At 41.9% G+C, this 17500-nt stretch overlaps 2 protein-coding genes across 4 annotated transcripts in view; one reads left to right on the top strand and one right to left on the bottom strand.

Moving 5' to 3' along the window:
* LOC147021241 (growth arrest-specific protein 7-like) overlaps positions 1 to 4154 on the top strand; it is a 74189-nt gene extending 70035 nt beyond the window's left edge. For all 3 annotated transcript variants that reach the window (XM_085891032.1, XM_085891031.1, XM_085891030.1), the window contains 4 exons: positions 937 to 1060; positions 2010 to 2089; positions 2885 to 2983; positions 3106 to 4154. In XM_085891032.1, coding sequence (XP_085747158.1) covers positions 937 to 1060; positions 2010 to 2089; positions 2885 to 2983; positions 3106 to 3219 — 417 coding nt within the window. In that variant the 3' untranslated portion in view covers positions 3220 to 4154. The remainder of the gene's footprint in view (positions 1 to 936; positions 1061 to 2009; positions 2090 to 2884; positions 2984 to 3105) is intronic.
* Positions 4155 to 7656: 3502 nt separating this feature from the next.
* LOC147021243 (uncharacterized) overlaps positions 7657 to 17500 on the bottom strand; it is a 107872-nt gene continuing 98028 nt past the window's right edge. The window contains exons 37-44 of the mRNA XM_085891033.1: positions 16564 to 16700; positions 16208 to 16311; positions 12375 to 12567; positions 10865 to 11068; positions 10647 to 10772; positions 9886 to 10056; positions 8093 to 8293; positions 7657 to 7997 (exon numbers count right to left, since the gene is read on the bottom strand). Of these exons, the coding sequence (XP_085747159.1) occupies positions 7821 to 7997; positions 8093 to 8293; positions 9886 to 10056; positions 10647 to 10772; positions 10865 to 11068; positions 12375 to 12567; positions 16208 to 16311; positions 16564 to 16700 (1313 nt within the window). The 3' untranslated portion in view covers positions 7657 to 7820. The remainder of the gene's footprint in view (positions 7998 to 8092; positions 8294 to 9885; positions 10057 to 10646; positions 10773 to 10864; positions 11069 to 12374; positions 12568 to 16207; positions 16312 to 16563; positions 16701 to 17500) is intronic.

A 17500-nucleotide genomic window follows, 5' to 3' on the forward strand; every position in this document is an offset into this window, starting at 1 on the left:
CCACTTGAACGAACACCCCACAATCCCACATCAATAATCCCCACCACCGTCTTCCCCCCTCCACAATCCCCATCCACTGGGGAGGAAGGTTGACACCTCACAGACATGACGATGGGACACGACATGGACACAAATGGCATCCAGGGAAAGTATGAAATGGTGATATTTTGGTTGTTTTTTTTTTTTTAGCTCGACATGCACTGTTTCTCTCTGTAAGTTGCCATTTGGATCGATACGACTTCAAGGTGTGACGTCACTGGCGAAATCGAAAATCGACACTCTAGGGCTTTTGGTGACACTTTGTGACTGTCAAAAAAATTTCAAGTTAATTTGCCCTTAAAATTAGACCGCGATGAACGATTGTCAATGGTTTTCAGAAGAATTTTTTTTTTTGCATTTTGATTCCCCTTGAATGGTGAATGATAGTTAATACATGATAAATGATAAATGAATGATAAATCATTTCCCACATTGGTTGGTGGAACACTACTCTAAGCCATGAGTTACAAACGAGGCTTTTTCTTTGCCAGTGGTGCTCATGCTGAAGCGTGAATGTCAGAGATTATTATAATTCGTTGAGAACACTGTCACACAATGGCCTATTCTTTTGAAAGAACATTTTGCAATCGAAAAGATCCACAGAGTTTAAGGTCGAACAACCAATTTAGCATTCTCTTCCAAAAGGACGACCTGCCCAATAATGCAGCACTTTGTCGATGAGACACCATTTGAGCGGTTAAAGAAATCTAAATCGGTGCAGACACTAATTTGAGACCCACAGCCAAGTGGTTTTGCTGCATTTTGTTTGTGAGCACGACGCCGGGTGGAGTATTCAGCTATAACTTCGATAACATCATGAGTAGGAATAAAAGGTTGTGCTTTAAATGACCAGGCTTGGTGGTTTTAGGCCTGCTGAGCTATGTTGTCAATATGCAGGCCAGGAAGGGGCTCGTGAAGCGACAGAGGGAGCTGGAGATGCGAGAGAAGCAAAGTGAACTTAAACCCAGCAACAAGGCGGAGGTCGACATCATGAAAGCCCGGATGCGATCTACACAGGCCGGTGAGAGTTCGTGTGTGCCGCCATCGCTTGGGATATCGAGTGATATTTGTGAAGAGGATCATTTTCCTGAAAGAGTTTCTGTTGGGAATGGCTCGCGTAGTTATGATAAAATTCATTTTTAGGAGACCAACTATGCAGTCAGCAAGGAACACTGATAAGTCACCAGGAAGTTCCTCTCACACCACCGAGAGGCTCAGCATTGCAGCTATATAAGGACAACCGTTTTATCGACTCGGTCTTGCCAATTTGCGTCTGGTTTTGTGTCAATATAACCAGCAGCCGGAGGAAAACTACATCCTAAGGGAAATTGCATCCGTTATCATTTTCTCTGGTGAGAGTTACAGGAATATCTCGGGTAAATTACGACAGAATCTTCCTTCTTTGAGGAAAGGAAGTCTGTATGATGCAAGACAATTTGTCTGCAGAAATAATTTACGCTGGACAACTTGAGCATTCGCATAAATATACCCGGGATACTCTTGCCTCACATATTTGGCTTTGATTTTATGAAAACGTTTCTGTGTTTCATCAAATGCAAGCCAACGATGCAGCAATTAAACTAGAATGGCACTCGGTAGAGCACATACCTCCACCAGGCTGAAAAGTGCCTGAAAAGTGTACGTTTTGTATCCCAATGATAAGCCGGATCCAGGTCTTCACCAAAATCGAACCGATTTGTCCTTGTCACTTACCCAACCTCTTCACCAAGTTTCATCTGAATCCGTCTGTAACCTTTTGAGATACTATGCTCACAGACAGACAGACAGACAGACAGACAAACAGCAGTGAAAGCATAATCTTGGTCGACCTTCGGTGGCGGCGGTAATGAACGGTCCTGCAGGATACATTGACATTTTATGGTTTTTGAAGGAAAGTCATTTTGTGACGTGTTGCTGGTCTGTCAAAAGGAAGCACAGTTCTGATGTTTTTGTTTTTTTTTGCTTCACAGGGGATGACTTGATGAAGTGTGTGGATTTATATAACCAAGCACAGTTCCGGTGGTTTGAAGAGATGGTGACATCCTCACTCGTAAGCATTGGTCCTGGAAAGGTCGGCATTTAATGAAATGGGCAGGGGACACTTGCGTTTGACTTTTTGGCTCATAAAAGCTGTTCATTTTGATGGATAGGAAGTCACAGTAACCCTTCGATATTATGCATCAAAAGGTCGGTTTGGGCACCATATTTATCCTCGCAAAGAGATGAGTGAATTCCTTACTACAGAGGGAATTCTCTCAAGTATTCCCGGCATCATGGTCTGAAATGCTACAAGAGCATCGTTCACCTTGTGTTGTTCGGTAACTCTTTCACTTAAATTGTCTTTACCCCAAATTGTCGTTATACCTGCTGAAATCTTGAACCTTTTGTACCCAATTCAAAAATACTGTTGGTGTCAAATATGTGCAACCAATCCACAACACTGATCAAGAATTTGGCATCTTCTTCACGCTTTATCGTTCAGCATCTTCTGGTGTTCAGGAATTTGGTGTGGAGTGATAAATAACGCCTGTTGTGGATTATATGACTTGCGATGATGACGAGTACAAATGAAAACGTTTCCCCCTCTCCGTTAAGAAATGGTCTCACCATCGATATTCGACCTTTTCTTCTTCCACCACATTGTCACATTTTTTTTTTTCCTCAATGATGGAAGATTTTCCTGATACTACTGGAATAGGAATGTTTTTGCTCCTGAAGCCTTTTTAAAAGGGCAAACCTTTTTAAAATCCCACTCTCATTTTGTTCATGTGAAGAATGGGGCAAGTTGACGCAGCAGGACATGGAGTAGGTTCTGGGGCTCATCTTGAAACTCTGATGTTTGTAGGAGCTGGAACGCCTCGAAGCAGATAGAGTGGACAAAGTGCAGCAGCAAATGTTCTGCTATGCACAGCTTCGTCGTGAAACTGACATGTTCAATCAGAGTGTAAGTCCCACTTATTATGAATGGCCGACTTGGACTTGGAATTGCTGTATTAATTGATTAGTTGGGTGATATCTACAACACCACCATCAGTGAACGATTTTGTTGTACTCTACCTTCAACAGACATTGGAGCCGATCGATCAGGCCTTGCAGAAGGTTGAACCAGGACGAGACCGAGAGCTATGGGTGCGTGAGAGAAAGACCGGTCACCTGCGTCCTGTCGACATGGACTTGTGAACACAAGGTGCACATCATAAGAGTCAAGGTCTTTCTCTGACAGAATGGACACGATCTTGTAAAACATCACCTCGAGTTCCTGAGAAATGTTCCGCAGGTCATAATCCTGCTCTAAAATTATCCATTCCAGCCTCACTTCTTCGGATTTGGATTGTAGGGTCTCGGCTTTGGGATTCCGTCGTCAAGGTAACGCCGAATATACGATGACGTTATTTACTCCCTATCCTTTTATCTTCTCTTGTGATTACGAACAAGGGTTTTGTCCATTTGATGTTTACATGACATGCCAGGTCGAGGATGGCGCATGGTCAGTTGCTTATGTCCAATGCCTGCTGCTCTGCATCACCATTGTGCCGGCACCTACCCCCCTGCGTGGAATGCCCCGTGTCCTGCTGACTTCCCAAACATTCCAAAAGGATGATGATTTGAAGTTTAATATGCAGTTTTTTTTTTTTTTTACACTCCAGTGCTTTTATGTACATTGAATGTCACCGCGCCGTTCTTGCCACGTTGCAGTAAACACTTTATAACTGTAAAGTTTGTTATTTTTGCTAAGAAAGGGATTGCTGTAAGGTCACCGAGAGTGACGTTCTTGTATAAATGACGAGTCCAGCTTGAACCCGTGATTTTATTGTCGGTGTATATTGGTCAATCAACACATTGCCATTTATACATTCCTTCATTGTTTTTTCTATTTTTATTCTGCTGTTGAAGGGGAAAGCTCGGGTAGGAAAGCATTAAATAAAGAATGCTCAGAGCCAATTAACCGCTCCCTATCTAAGGCAGAAACATTTTAAATGCTTTCATGTTTGTACGAGTATTTTTCAAATGTCTATGCGCCGTGAGAGTCCAGCACATCCCTATATTGATCTTGGCCGTTGTGCATCATGCATGATTGTGCTGCAAGATGATTACACAGGATTGATGGCAAAGTCTGGCTGCGTTTGTCTCGATGGCTGGGAATGTTTGTAAAGTGGGAGAAGGTTGGGGGGATGGGGGGGGGGAATAGGCGATAACATTTCCTCCATGCTCTTTGATTGCGGTAACTTTCATTACACTGGTTACGCTTAACCACACAACCACACAATACTCATTGCATGCAGAAAGACAAGAGGAAGTACACAATGCAAAACAAGTGTGTCGAGCATTTTCACTTCCTTATTTCTTTTTTGGGGGAGAGCGTGGGGGAGGGGGTCCCTTCCTTCCTGTGCTTTATGCTTACTCCTCATTTTTTGTTAGCTATGACTGGGGCCTGGTTTTGCGCTCTTGAAAATAGTACAGGAAATCAAAACCATATCCTTCAAACTGAGCTGTTCAATTCGACAAGACTTGCAACATACTTGATTTGCTAGTGGAAAATAAAATGACAAAATAAACTGATAAAACCACTCAATTGCACACTAAGTATTCATACGCCCTCCTTTCTGGGATGGTCACAAACAGCTTGCGTGAAACTTGTGTGTGAAATAGTTTTTTTTTTTAATCTTTCTTCTAAAATGGTCAGTCAAACGTACACTCGTGCTGTGTAAAAGTACCCCACGTACCTTTGTGTCAGATAAAGTTCCAGGGGTAATTATTTGGTACTTTCCAACAATTATATAATCATACACCATTTCTTTGTTTTTCAGCCAATCCTTTTGGAAATTTGTAATTCATTTTCCTTAGTCCAATACATCCAGACACATATTGACCCCCATTCTGATCCGCTCCGAATCTAGGAGGTCGCCGGTTCAAACCCCGGCCGAGTCATACCAAAGACTTTAAAAATGGTATGTGCGGCTTCCTTGCTTGATGTTCACAATTTAAAAGGTTAAGACAATAAAAGCATGGACAATCCCCATTGGATGGCATCCATGGGGAGGAGGAAATTCCTTCCTAGGAAACGTCCTGCTCAGTGTGGTGAGATAGGTGGCACCATTTTTGTGACATCGCTGTACCCAGAGTGCCCCGGGAAGTGATGACACGTCCCCCAGGCTCAGTGGCTGTTTTTGTCTCATCTTGCAGTCCTGTGTTGTGTCTCCTGTATTCTTCTGTATGCAGTGGCGGCGTTAGGGCCGTGTAATTGCATATGGCCCGAGGAAACAAGGGCCTCCACGTGACCGGCCGTGGTACACAATCTTTCGAGATGGGGCCCCCGTGGGTTTTGGTGATCGTGGTGATGGTGATTGGGGTCTCACTGTGCTGACAATACACATAAACTTGTGAGTGGTGTTAAACACAGCACAAAAGGAACACTCCAACTCAAGGAAAAAAAGTCACGTGATTAATCGGAAAAAAAAGAAGCTTTCCCTTGCTTAGCTTGACCAGACGATTACAAAATTAGGAGTGAGGTTACTGGAGAAAGCTGTTCGAGTGGAATAATAACGACATTTAATGTATACAAATGCAACAAGAATGACTAAAATGTGGAGAACACCTAATGTCAATACAAATTGATATTGTTGAGCAAATCCACACAATGATTCATTGTTTGATCAACAAAACAACTACTCATGCAGTGAATGGATTATGCCACGTGCGCCACGGTGGAACGTTGCGTGTCTTTTTTTCTTCAAATCAGAAGTGTGTTGGAACAGCTAAGGATGAAAAAAAAATTAACCCAACGGCATTGAAAAGTGAAAGATAGCTCAACAGAAGGTGAAAACGATTGAAAAATCACCCCAAATTTACTTAATTTCCGTTACCCAACAAGCGGTTACCGTTACCAAACTTGCGTTGTGCTGTAACCGCACCAGGTTCACATAGGGCGGTCAAAGGTAAAAAAATAATTGGATACAAAATGAAGGACTTTGGCCTGCCGAGCTATTGTGTTGAAACTGATCCAGACAAGACTTGGCACAAAAACACCTTTTCACAGCCCCTCCACATGAAAGCAGGGAAACATAGGTCTGGTGTCTTCCTTTTTGACTTTACAGATGTCAAAGTGGATGGGGTGGAGGTGGAGAGACATTGCATTCACCTGTGAATGTCTGCAATTCCTCATTATATTTAAAATCTCATAACTTAATGACTCATAAGCTTTGTGTTTGGGTAAATAAAATAGAAAACAATCGCATATATATATATATATATATATATATATATATATATATATATATATATATATATATATATATATATATATATATATATATATATATATATATATATATATATATATATATATATATATATATATACCTGGAAAAATGGACGTCGAGGTTGCCTGTTAAGTCGGTTTGCTGCGTGAGACTAAGCATCCGTCCCAAAATGCGTAGAACCCAACACGAGATTCCAATGTCCATAAACTTCCAAGATTTGTTTCCTTATAGGCTGGAGGAAGACTAAAGCAGCTGTTACAAATTTAAACACCTGATTTACAATTTACAATGCTGCATTTGTATACAAGAGTGGAATGTAACGACGATACTCTGACATTTTGCTTGAAATAATTGGCTTGTTTTTGGATTAACATCCAATGTCATGGCTTTTTAAAGAAAATGTATACATAATCGAGGCTCATGGAAGAACTAGTACACTGAACGGATCAAGACACAACAGGATGCAAATGGAACAGTCGAGAGGGGGGGATAAAAGTACCCAAAAAACAGTGGCTGCGTAAAAAAAAAAACTACTTACATAATAGGTATGCTGGCATTGCATTGGCTTGTGTAGATTACCCTAGGGCTGATTGTATTGAATGTTTGGAAAGCTGAAGGACATACAGTGAGTGCTTGGTGCAATCACCTGCCATTGAACCCGAATCTGGCACTGGACGATGGTTGTGATGCCAGTTTTCTCCACATTGAACAGCTTTTGATTCAGCTTCAAAAGACAACACGAATACGTTTTTTTTGCGGAAATTGTACGGTGGTAGAATAATAGCGCCAAAATCATAAGCAATACAGTTTGTATCATCACAGACTACCACGCATAGCACCACTTAATATGTTGGTGCAAAGGTCATCTGTCCATCTGTATAAACACTCTGAACCAGCCTATTTCAGTCCACTGCATGACTGAGGCCACTCTCAACTCGTACTCGCCATGCTTGCTGAGTGCAGGCTGTTGATAGTGAGTATCCATGGGAATGAAACCCACACCATTCAGTGGAGAATGAAACAAGCACTCGATCAAACAGCCCGACCAGCCATCTTTATGGTGGATAACTGTTCTCGGCAAGCAACAAACAACACAATTTGATAAGGTAAATATATTGATGTTTGAACTTTTTTCACAACTTTTAATTCTGACAACTCGTACGAAGGCCAAACCTGAAGCACCTCTGGCAGGCTTTGGACACGATGAGATTGTTATTCCAATTCAAGCTGATGGAAGATCTTTGTTGGACAACATTGGCCAAATATAAAATTCCGGGGCTCCCAGGCCACTTCTTATAAAATAACTTTGTGGAGGCAACCTTTACTCTGGTCATATAAATAACATGCGTGAGCAAAGCACAGATAACTTTTTATTGCATTTTCGAAAGACAATGAAAACCACTTGATGTTTTCGTTACACAAAAGGATCATTCATGGAAACAATGGATGTTGAGCAAATCTTCAAAGATGGGTTGTGGTGACAAAGGCATATGGGCTGCAAAAAAGGTTTAAAGGGAAGCACTAATCCTCTGGGCCTCCAGCATTGTCTAGTGAGGAGAAGGCACGGAGTGAAGTTCCACGATGACGAGTGCGAAACTTGATGAGAGCAGACTCTGCCACTCCGGCTCGCTCTTCTGCATCGTCGAGCTCGTGGATGGTTTTGCGGTATTTTACCAAGTTACCAGTGGCTTCCTCCTCCTGGATAATACACACGGTCATAATAAAAACAGAAGCCTCTTACATAGACCAAATACCAATGCAAAGACGTACAGTATTTGACCATTCGCACATACCACCATCTCGAGTTGTCTTTTGTACGATTTCAGCTTTCCCTGCAGCTTGTCGACGAGTTCCTGCAGTCGTTGCTGTGTCTTCTGATCCTCCTCACTTTGGAAGATTAGTTCCTTCATGCGTCTTTCCTGCTTTCTTGTGTTCTTCACAGTCTCGGCATGTCGCTTCTGTTCTGCATCTAGCTCCAACTCCAGATCTCGGACCTACGACACCCCCCCCCCCAAACCCCCTCGGTCAATCCACCAGTAATCACTATTTAATAACAAAACAAAACAAAATTTCAACTTCATCGAGAATCATGCACTCTAAAATCAGTATTGTTTTACATTAAGAACTATATATTTATGACCTCGAGAAAAATCATCGAATTTTGACCTCAACCCCTCTTCATGTATGTATGCTACGCACCGACTCCTTTGTTTTCCTCTCCATATGCCATGAGCCTCATTTTATTCACCCTTACTTCCCATTTCCAACCCAATTTCCCAAACACCACAACTTTCCCTTCAAAAAAACAAAAATAGTCACCTCTTCCTTCCTCTTTCAAATTGAATTTATCAATAACAATCACCCTTTTCTTGGCCTTCCTCTGTGCATGCTAAATGGACAGTACATATCAGGCCCCCAAAACAATTTTATCACCTAAACTCTGCTGTAGCTGACCAAATTGATGCTGGAAGACTCAGTAATATCTGATCAACAAGGGCTACAGAGAGCACCAACCTCCAGCTTATGAATAGTACAATAGCATGGATGGGTGCCAAGTGATGGACTCATGCTATATGGATTTGGTCGCGGACCAGCCCATTCAATTTGCCAGGCATTTTTCGCATCCTGCTCATCTCACGAGATCTTTAATGCCTCACAGCTGTGGATAAGTATGGTCGAACAGAAATCACATTTCCTCCTTGCGTCGATGCTCACTCTGATTCCCGCTCAGAAGGACAAAACATATTCTTGCTCATTATCTCGATGATGAATGGGTTGCCTGGGTTGTTCCTCGTTTTATCATTTGACTTTACTTCACCACTTACTTTCTGCTTGAGAAGAAGCCAATTGGTTAGTGCCTTTAGCTTTAATCTCAGCGGTTTCTTGAAACATATTTAAACTTATTGATGTTCTCGTTGAATTCACCGAAAAACTCGAGCGGCACTTGGTAGGGCGCATACCTCCGCTAGGCTGAGCAGTTTACGTTTTGTATCCCACTGATAGGCTGGATCTGCATCCGGATCTTCACGTAAATCGAACCAATTTGTCCTTGTCACACACCCAACCTGTCTACCAATCCACCAAGTTTCGTCCGAATCCGTCCATAACTTTTCGAGGTATCCTGCTCACAGATAAACAGATGGTAAAACCAACCTCCGTCCTCCGTCGGCGTCGGAGGTAATGAAGCAGCTGCAGCCCTGGTACTCTGTGCTGTCAGTGCTATTTGCTCAATGTTTCTCCGATATGAATTCCACTCCGTGGAACATCATTTTATCATCTACGGTGTCTGTTAAAAGCTCATCAAGGAGCTTGCGCAGATATCACAGGGAAATCAAAAACCAAGGACACGACAGACGAAATAAGTACAATATCGGGAACATTTTGTAAAACAGTCCACGATAATGGCAATATCTCACAATCTTGGTCTGGACATTCATGTTGAAATGCCACAGAGATACTGAACTGTATATTCAAGATTGTGAGTAATATTTAATAAGGACACGAGAAACCATGAGGTTAATCAGCGAAGCACATCATCCTTTTATCTCATGACCGTGAATGCATCTGAGCCGACTAATTTACTCACCCGGTTTTCCAATTTCTGGATCATCTTCTTGCTACCCTTCATGGAGTTCACCTCAGCTTCTTCCAGTTTCACAGCGAGATCCTTTGTCACCTGCTCCAGATGCTTCTTACTTCTCTCCAGGAGTGATACGTGGTCCTGCTCCTGCCTCAATTCTTCTGCCATGCGTGCCGCCTACCCGTGCACACAGTCTACATCATTTACCTTCAAATCCATCCAGCAAAGGACAGCTTTTATGGACAAAACAGTTAAATAAAAACTAGTTTCCCAAGCAGATAAAAGGAAACATTTAGAAATCGTTAATGAACGTTAGGATCTATTAAATGGTCTCTCACTGAAACATTGGGATGGTTCAGTTGGAAACAGCACTGAAGTGTGTAATTTGAGATCCCAAGGTATCTCACTCGAGTCAGCATTTCATCTGGTACGCCGGCCATATTAATAACCCACACATGACACCGTGGGATATTTAGCGTCCACGAGCAAATACAGGCAGATGGGATGCTCAGGTTAACACCCCTTCTGAAGAATGGCGCATTCATTGACACAACACCTTGCACCAGACTGGGAATTTATAGTTGGGATGAGAATCAAACCCAGACGAGACGGATACTGAAAGGCAACTGTATGCTACCTCTGAGCTATCCTGCTAGCCCCACTAATAATTTATAGTAGGTCCAGACCAAATATACTGTTTGCCAAAAACAACAACAAAAAAAGCAGAATATTAAATCACAAGCTCGAGTGAGGGTGCAGAGACACACATCTATGATAGCTTTCTTAGCCTTTTCATCATTGGCTCGGAAGTCTGCGATCATCTCATCATGGGTCATCGTCAGCTGCTGTAGGTCATTCTCGAGCTGTCTTCGAAGGTTGCCCAGCTGCTGTATCTGCAAAGATAACCGATTCATTGTACTGGAATTCCATTTTGGGTTTAAACTTCCTTGCTAGTCTGAAGTCCTTAAATTTCTGGTGCCTGTACCTGGTTCTCAGCTTCGGAGTTCTTTTCACGAAAGTCCATGAGGTCTTGCTCAAGCACCTTTCGGACGCGCTCCGAGATCTCAAGACTGCTTTTCAACTCATCAACTTCAGTGGTAAGCAGGCCCAAACGCCGTTCAGCCAAGCTGTGCTGGTCCAGCAGCTCCTGCCGGAAACGGCTGTCCTCGTCTATCTGCTGCTGCATCTCCTGAGGCACACGAATTGTGGGACAGACTTGTCTAAAAGTCGAAATATGATGGTTTTATGCTCATGGTATGGATTCCTGGTAATATCGAAAATTGGGGTCAGATAGATACACCTGATACACCTTAACGACTTAAACAGTGAGTTCATCAAAGCGTAACATAAACATCAACAACATAAATGTATCAGTGGCTCAAATTTGACTTTGACTTTTGTTCATTAAAGAGAAAGAAATGAATTTAGATTATAAATTATTAGGGAAATTGTCTTTATCGGGAAATAGTCCCATAATTATGCGTTCCCCGTTTTAATACATGTACTGGAAATCAAGATGACGGCAATCGAGACAACAAAGAGCGTGAAATGGCAAATAATCATGAAATGTGTGGTCAGTGAAATCATCAAACCTGTTGATATTTGCAGAAGATTGGCTGCACAGAATGCCAATGATTTCCTTTCCAAAACATCCATATTTGACAAGTGCAACTCATTTAAAGATGGACATGAAAGTGTGCAGAATGAATGACGTGCTGTACGACTGGTCATCTCGATAAATACGGGCAAACATCAAGAGTTGAGTATCTCATCTTGACTGACCGAAGAAGCGCATCAGTTCGTAAGTGAACAATTACTGTTGGTATTGTTGAGTCTATCAGTAATAACAAGCAAGTTAAAAAAACTCCGGGTGATATATCTTTACCAACCTCATAATTATCTATGAACGAGCAGAAAGCCCATGGTAAAAAATACCACGATATAAAAAGGAGAGAAAAAAGGAAGCCTTTAATTCTTGTTCTGATTGAAAGAGCTCAAAAATGTGAGCTATGTATTTCTTAAACGCATAGAAAAAACTAGAGGGGGAGCACTCGGGAGAGTGCAAAACTTCCGCCGCCAATACTGCTGGGTCACTCAAGTGAACCTTATATCTTATTCATTAAATATGATGTCAACAGTGCTGACAGTTATAGTTCTTTTCTCCAACATTTTGGGGGGGGGGCGGGGGGGGTTGGAAATCACTTAAAGCATGTAGAAATGCAAAAAAAAGAAATCGAAATTTTGTTGGAAAAAAAGTTGCAAAAATTTTTTTTCTCTAACAATTTTTTTTTGGGGGGGGGGGGTTGGAAATCACTTAAAATATGTAGAAATGCAAAAAAAAAAAATTCTACCACCGTACAATTTCCGCAAAAAAAAAAAAAATATATATATATCTGTATACATACGGTAGATATATTTAATATACATATATATATATATATATATATATATATATATATATATATGTTTGTGATGAAATTGTTTGTTGTTATTACCTTAATTTGGTGCTGAAGTCGTTTCACCTGCTTGCTGGACTCGGCACTGGCACGGCTCAAGTGCTCCAGTTGAACCTCCATCTCAGTGATGTCACTCTCCAACTTTTTCTTGTGCCGCTGAGCATCAGCACGTCCCTTGGCTTCTGCCTCAAGGCTGGTCTGCAAAGACTCCAGCGAGCGCTGGTGGTTCTTTCTGCAAGAAGCAAAGCCTTAATTATCAGTAATGCAAGAGCAAGCCGGTATCATGTGGCCAACATCCATGGCACCACATCATTCACTTTCTGATGTCACTTCACTAATATCTCAGGACCATATTTTATGCTGCAAACGTAAACTGGTCAGCTGGTGTGGCATGTCATATTAAGCAAGTTTTCATGATTATGGGCAATAGAAAAATTAAGTAATCCTGAAGGGTTTAAACTTTAAAGTAAACCTCATTCCTCAGTCTAAATTCACACTCTTCCCTCCAGGGATCCAAGATGGCAATACACCACCAACTCATGTCATCCCTCATCACTATCCTGTAATGGGCTGACATGATGGCCTAGAGGCAAGCCCACTCGCCTCTAAGCTGTCTATCCTGGGTTTGAATCCAGACCCAGCTACAAACTGTCATCCTGGTGTTTCACAGACAGGGTGAATCATCGATGCGTTGTGTTTTTTTGACAAGTATGTTTGATCGCTTCCGTTTGTTTGTTTATTTATTCTAGCATGAATAATAATAAAGAGACGGCTTCGAAAAATGTTTCACCATGCAGGGCCAGAATTGAAAAGTGCACCGGATCGAGAAGCATGCCATCGTTTTGACATTAAGCCGGCTGTCCTAGGTGCAGTGTATACTTCTTTATAGATCACAAAAATTAGGCCTTCGGGCAAGTTATATACCCTGGCTACATTTGTAAATACAGGCTGATCGGGTGAAAGCCTTGTGTCATGACGACCTCTTTGAACCTTCCATGCATCGGATGGATGTGAAACCTCGTTTGTTACTTTCCGGCTTTAAAAACATTTTCAGAAATAAACTTCTTTGCAATAGAATGGTTAAACTGCACCGGTTGGTAATTACGAATCACGAGGATGACATGACTAATATGTGTTTCTGCACAATTGCACAACGTTGAACAATCTGGCCTGCTTTCCTCTGCTTGGAACTGCGAAGACCATGCGTGGCAGATGTGGCCGTTTGAAAGCGTCCGACTCAAACCGACACCACCCACTGCAATGCGGATGGAACATCTGTTTGTGTTTTCATCGCAAAAGTATGAATAACTGGAGCCAATAAAGCGAGTCTTCATGTTTTCCACCAAATGGATGTATGATCTTCAGTTTGCTCTTGGGATGTTCATAAAGTTATTGGACCTTTCTACTTGGCCATGAGACCCAGTCGAGAAAATGAAGTATTGTTGGAAGGGAGGAAAGCTCAGAGGTATAATTCTCACGTTTTTAGCTGCCAAGTCCATCGGTATGACTCCCGATTATAAACTGTCACCCTGGAGCTGAGCAGGCAGGGCGTTGCTTGAACGAGTACACTTTCCTTTGGAAGGATATTAACCTGGGTGTCCCAACTCCTAACATTCTCTGGTGGATGTTAGGTATCGCATTCCCACAGTGCCCGTAAATCCAGGATGGGGTCTCAACCATGAAAATGTTCACGACTCAACCTAGGGTGGGCGCTCTGCTCCTCCAAAGGAATAAGGTTGATGGGACTTTGAGGATTTTTAGGATTATGGGACAAGAAGCGAGCAAAAGCCAGCAAGCCTGGACGTGTCCAGGCAAGCACAGACGTTTGTGAGGGAACTGGAAGGCGACTGCAAGACTAGCAGTGGAGCCACACCGCCCTCTCTTGGCACTGTATGTAATTTCACACGAACAACAGACAAGTAAGGTCCATTGAAGGACAACGGCGGACCCATTGGAAAGGACAAAATCCCGTATTCTGGTAAGTTGTTGGTTCATTGGCGCACTGAAAGTACTTTGAGTACCACCGCAAGAAGGTGTCTGGCATGAACAACACAGCCAGCTAGTTAGGGCAGGAATTTGGAATTTGGCCTCACTACTTGCAATAAATCGCATCGTCTTGTTTGAAAGACACTTGGTTATTGTTAATGCCCACTAGGTAATGTCAGCAGACGGGACACCTAGTGACCTAGTTTACCGTCCATCTGAGAGACGGTGCACTGTGACACAACACCATGTCTCTGAAACACAAATCTGCCAGTTTATCATCCGTTCAGGAATTTAAAAAGACTCCACAATTCGAAGCGCGAATACGCTACTTCTGCACTATCATAACGAGAACAGCACTCGGTAGAGCACATACCTCCACATACATACCAGGCTGAACAATTTACGTTTTGGATCCCACTGATAGACTGGATCTGAACCAAAATCGAATCAGCTTGCTCTTGTCATCAACCCAACTCATCCTCCAGGATTTGTAATAATCCATCAACGGCTTTTTTTGAAATATCATGCTAAACAGAATGTCGTTTTTGACCCCATCTCTAAATGGTGAAGAATCACTTGAAAAATTAAAAAAAATTCTAGTATCCAGTTCTGGATCCGGATCTTCACCAAAATCTAATCAATTCGTCTTTGCCAAACACCCGACCTTCGGCCAAATCCGTCCACAACTTAAACTACAAAACTCATTGTAAACTAGAATGGCACTCTCAAATAAACTCTACAACTTGGAAAAAGACATCACGTGGAGCACAATTTTTGAAAAATCCACCGACCCACACCCCCTCTTCAAAGGTTGCCACGGATACATAAAATTGTCCATTTCATAAAGATTAAAATTGACAATCTTAATCAAAGCTCAGGTCAATCAGATGAAAATTGATGATTTTTTTTCAGATTGAAATTGATGATTTCAGAAGTTTGACCTTGAGTTGACCTTCGACCTCAAAAATAGTTGATTTCCAAATTCAGTGATGCACTATGTAATTACTGCTTAATATTCAGGTTAATCGAATGAAAATTGATGATTTTTCAGATGAAATCTTTCATTCCTCTTTTTTTTCCCCCACCTTTGGAACAAACTCTAAACACTCCCTTCAATTCCACTCTTCCTTCCAGGTCTTCAAAACACCTGTTCACCACCCTCTCTTATCTTCTCCCATCCAAAACCATGATCTTTTCTACCCCCACTAATCCACCCCAAACCCACCTCCTTCAAATTCCCTGCTTTCCTTCCTGAAAGTCCCTGTAGTGTCCATCTTGTTTACCCTGTGTACCCCGTCCCATCCTTCTCCCTTCCACAGATCTCCTCATGTCTCTTCCACAGTTTTTTGCTTCCCTCTCCTGCTCCCCTTGTTGTATGTTCTGTGTGTTCGCTCTCATACGAGCCTTGACAGTTTATACAAATTTAAAAAAAAAATCATTTTGGAAGTTTTATCCTGAGTTAACCTTCGACCTTTTGACCTCAAAAATAGTTGCTTTCCCAATTTAGCGATGGACTATGCAATTACTGTTTAACTTCCAAGTTAATAGGATGTAAATTGACGATTTTTCAGTTGAAATCTGATGATTTTAGAAGTTTGACCTTGAGTTGACCTTTGAACTCAAATCATTAGGCTTTTCAGCTGAGACTACTTCAACAACTCGGTAAAGTTTCGTGACGATCGGTTTAGAATTGTGACCTGCCGGCGATTGACAGACAAACAAACACACAGACAGAATAACAGAATCGATTGACCAAAAAAAAAAAAAAACTTGCGAGTCTTCCATTTCACAAGTAACAAACAGACAGACAGACAAACAGGAGTGAATCCATAACCTCTTCCACCTTCAATGGCAGAGGGTGATAATGACAATTATGCAGAGCTGACCTTACGGCATCAAACTCCTCATCCTTCTCATGCAGCTTTCGTTCAATGTCACCTTTGACCTGAGCCAACTCCAGCTGGATGCGCACTACCTTGCCTTCTTCCATCTGCAGGAATAATCAAGGAACATCGTGACTTCCTTTCCATCACCCAGTGTTCATATATATATTTTCACCCTGATAAAAGATCATAATAATTAAGAAACAGTTGACACAAAACGTTACCAGAACCAGGGACAACAGCACATCTGGTATCAGTCGATAATTTAATCTATTACCCATTGCACAAGACTCAAACAATGCATTAAACTGAATAAGGACTATAAGTCGCAGGTTTAAGGCCAAAATGAATGAACAAACCTCCAATGCTGACTCAGCCTCTTCCAGTGCCAGATGAAGTTCATCCCTCTCCGTCTCCAGCTTCTTCTTGGCTTTGTGGAGCTCATACATGTTTTTCCCTCCTTCACCAAGTTGCTCCGTTAGGTCATTAACATCCTCTGTAGAGGAAAATACAACACAAGCTCTCGGGGTTTTGCTTCTTGTAGGCCACAACGTATTTCCGTGCAATGGCTGACTGATGCAAGGCAGTTTGGGTGAAGGGTCTCACAATATAATAATCTTTAGTGCATCATTTGATTTGACATTGTTAAATAAACATCTGTTTTGAGTTTTAAACTAGAACCCTTCATCCACGTTCAACCGCCCAACCACACCACCATCAGGCAGAATTACATTTGTTGCTGCAAGTGAAAGACAGCCCATTTGATTTGGTGGAACCCGTTGTCTCGTGCTGGGTTTACTACCCGATTGAGTTTGTCGTGAAGGCGCCAGCAGGGAGCGCCCTAATAACAAAGAACTCTCTTTGGGAGAATTGTTTTTTTTCCGTTTTTCCAAATATGGGATGGGTTGACATCATGGCTTGGCCTGGCCTGGCTCACACTGCTTTCCCATTATGAAATGTCAAAATCTCAACTCGTTTCGATGATTTACGGAATGAGCTCCAGGAGGGGACTTTTCGATACAGGAAACCTATATGTACAATATTGTAACCAGAATGGAGGAAACATGGTTTTGCATTGTCGGTTTCGGAAAACGTGCTTACCTACTGAATAGTTAACTTTATTCTCAGAGGAGTCCGCAAGAAAACTTCATTTAGAAAAAGATAATGGGTGTGACTGTGAATTACAAAGCCTGATGTTTTTAAATTTTGGCAATTTTCAATGAAAGGATTTAAGGGGAGAATAGTATAGGATTGTGTATGCTTTCAGGAATAATTACTTATTTGTATACACTTTAC

This window comes from Eptatretus burgeri, chromosome 8, assembly GCF_056783735.1.
Source record: "Eptatretus burgeri isolate ZD-2024b chromosome 8, Ebu_testis_v1, whole genome shotgun sequence".
In the NCBI taxonomy this organism is placed as follows: Eukaryota; Metazoa; Chordata; class Myxini; order Myxiniformes; family Myxinidae; genus Eptatretus; species Eptatretus burgeri.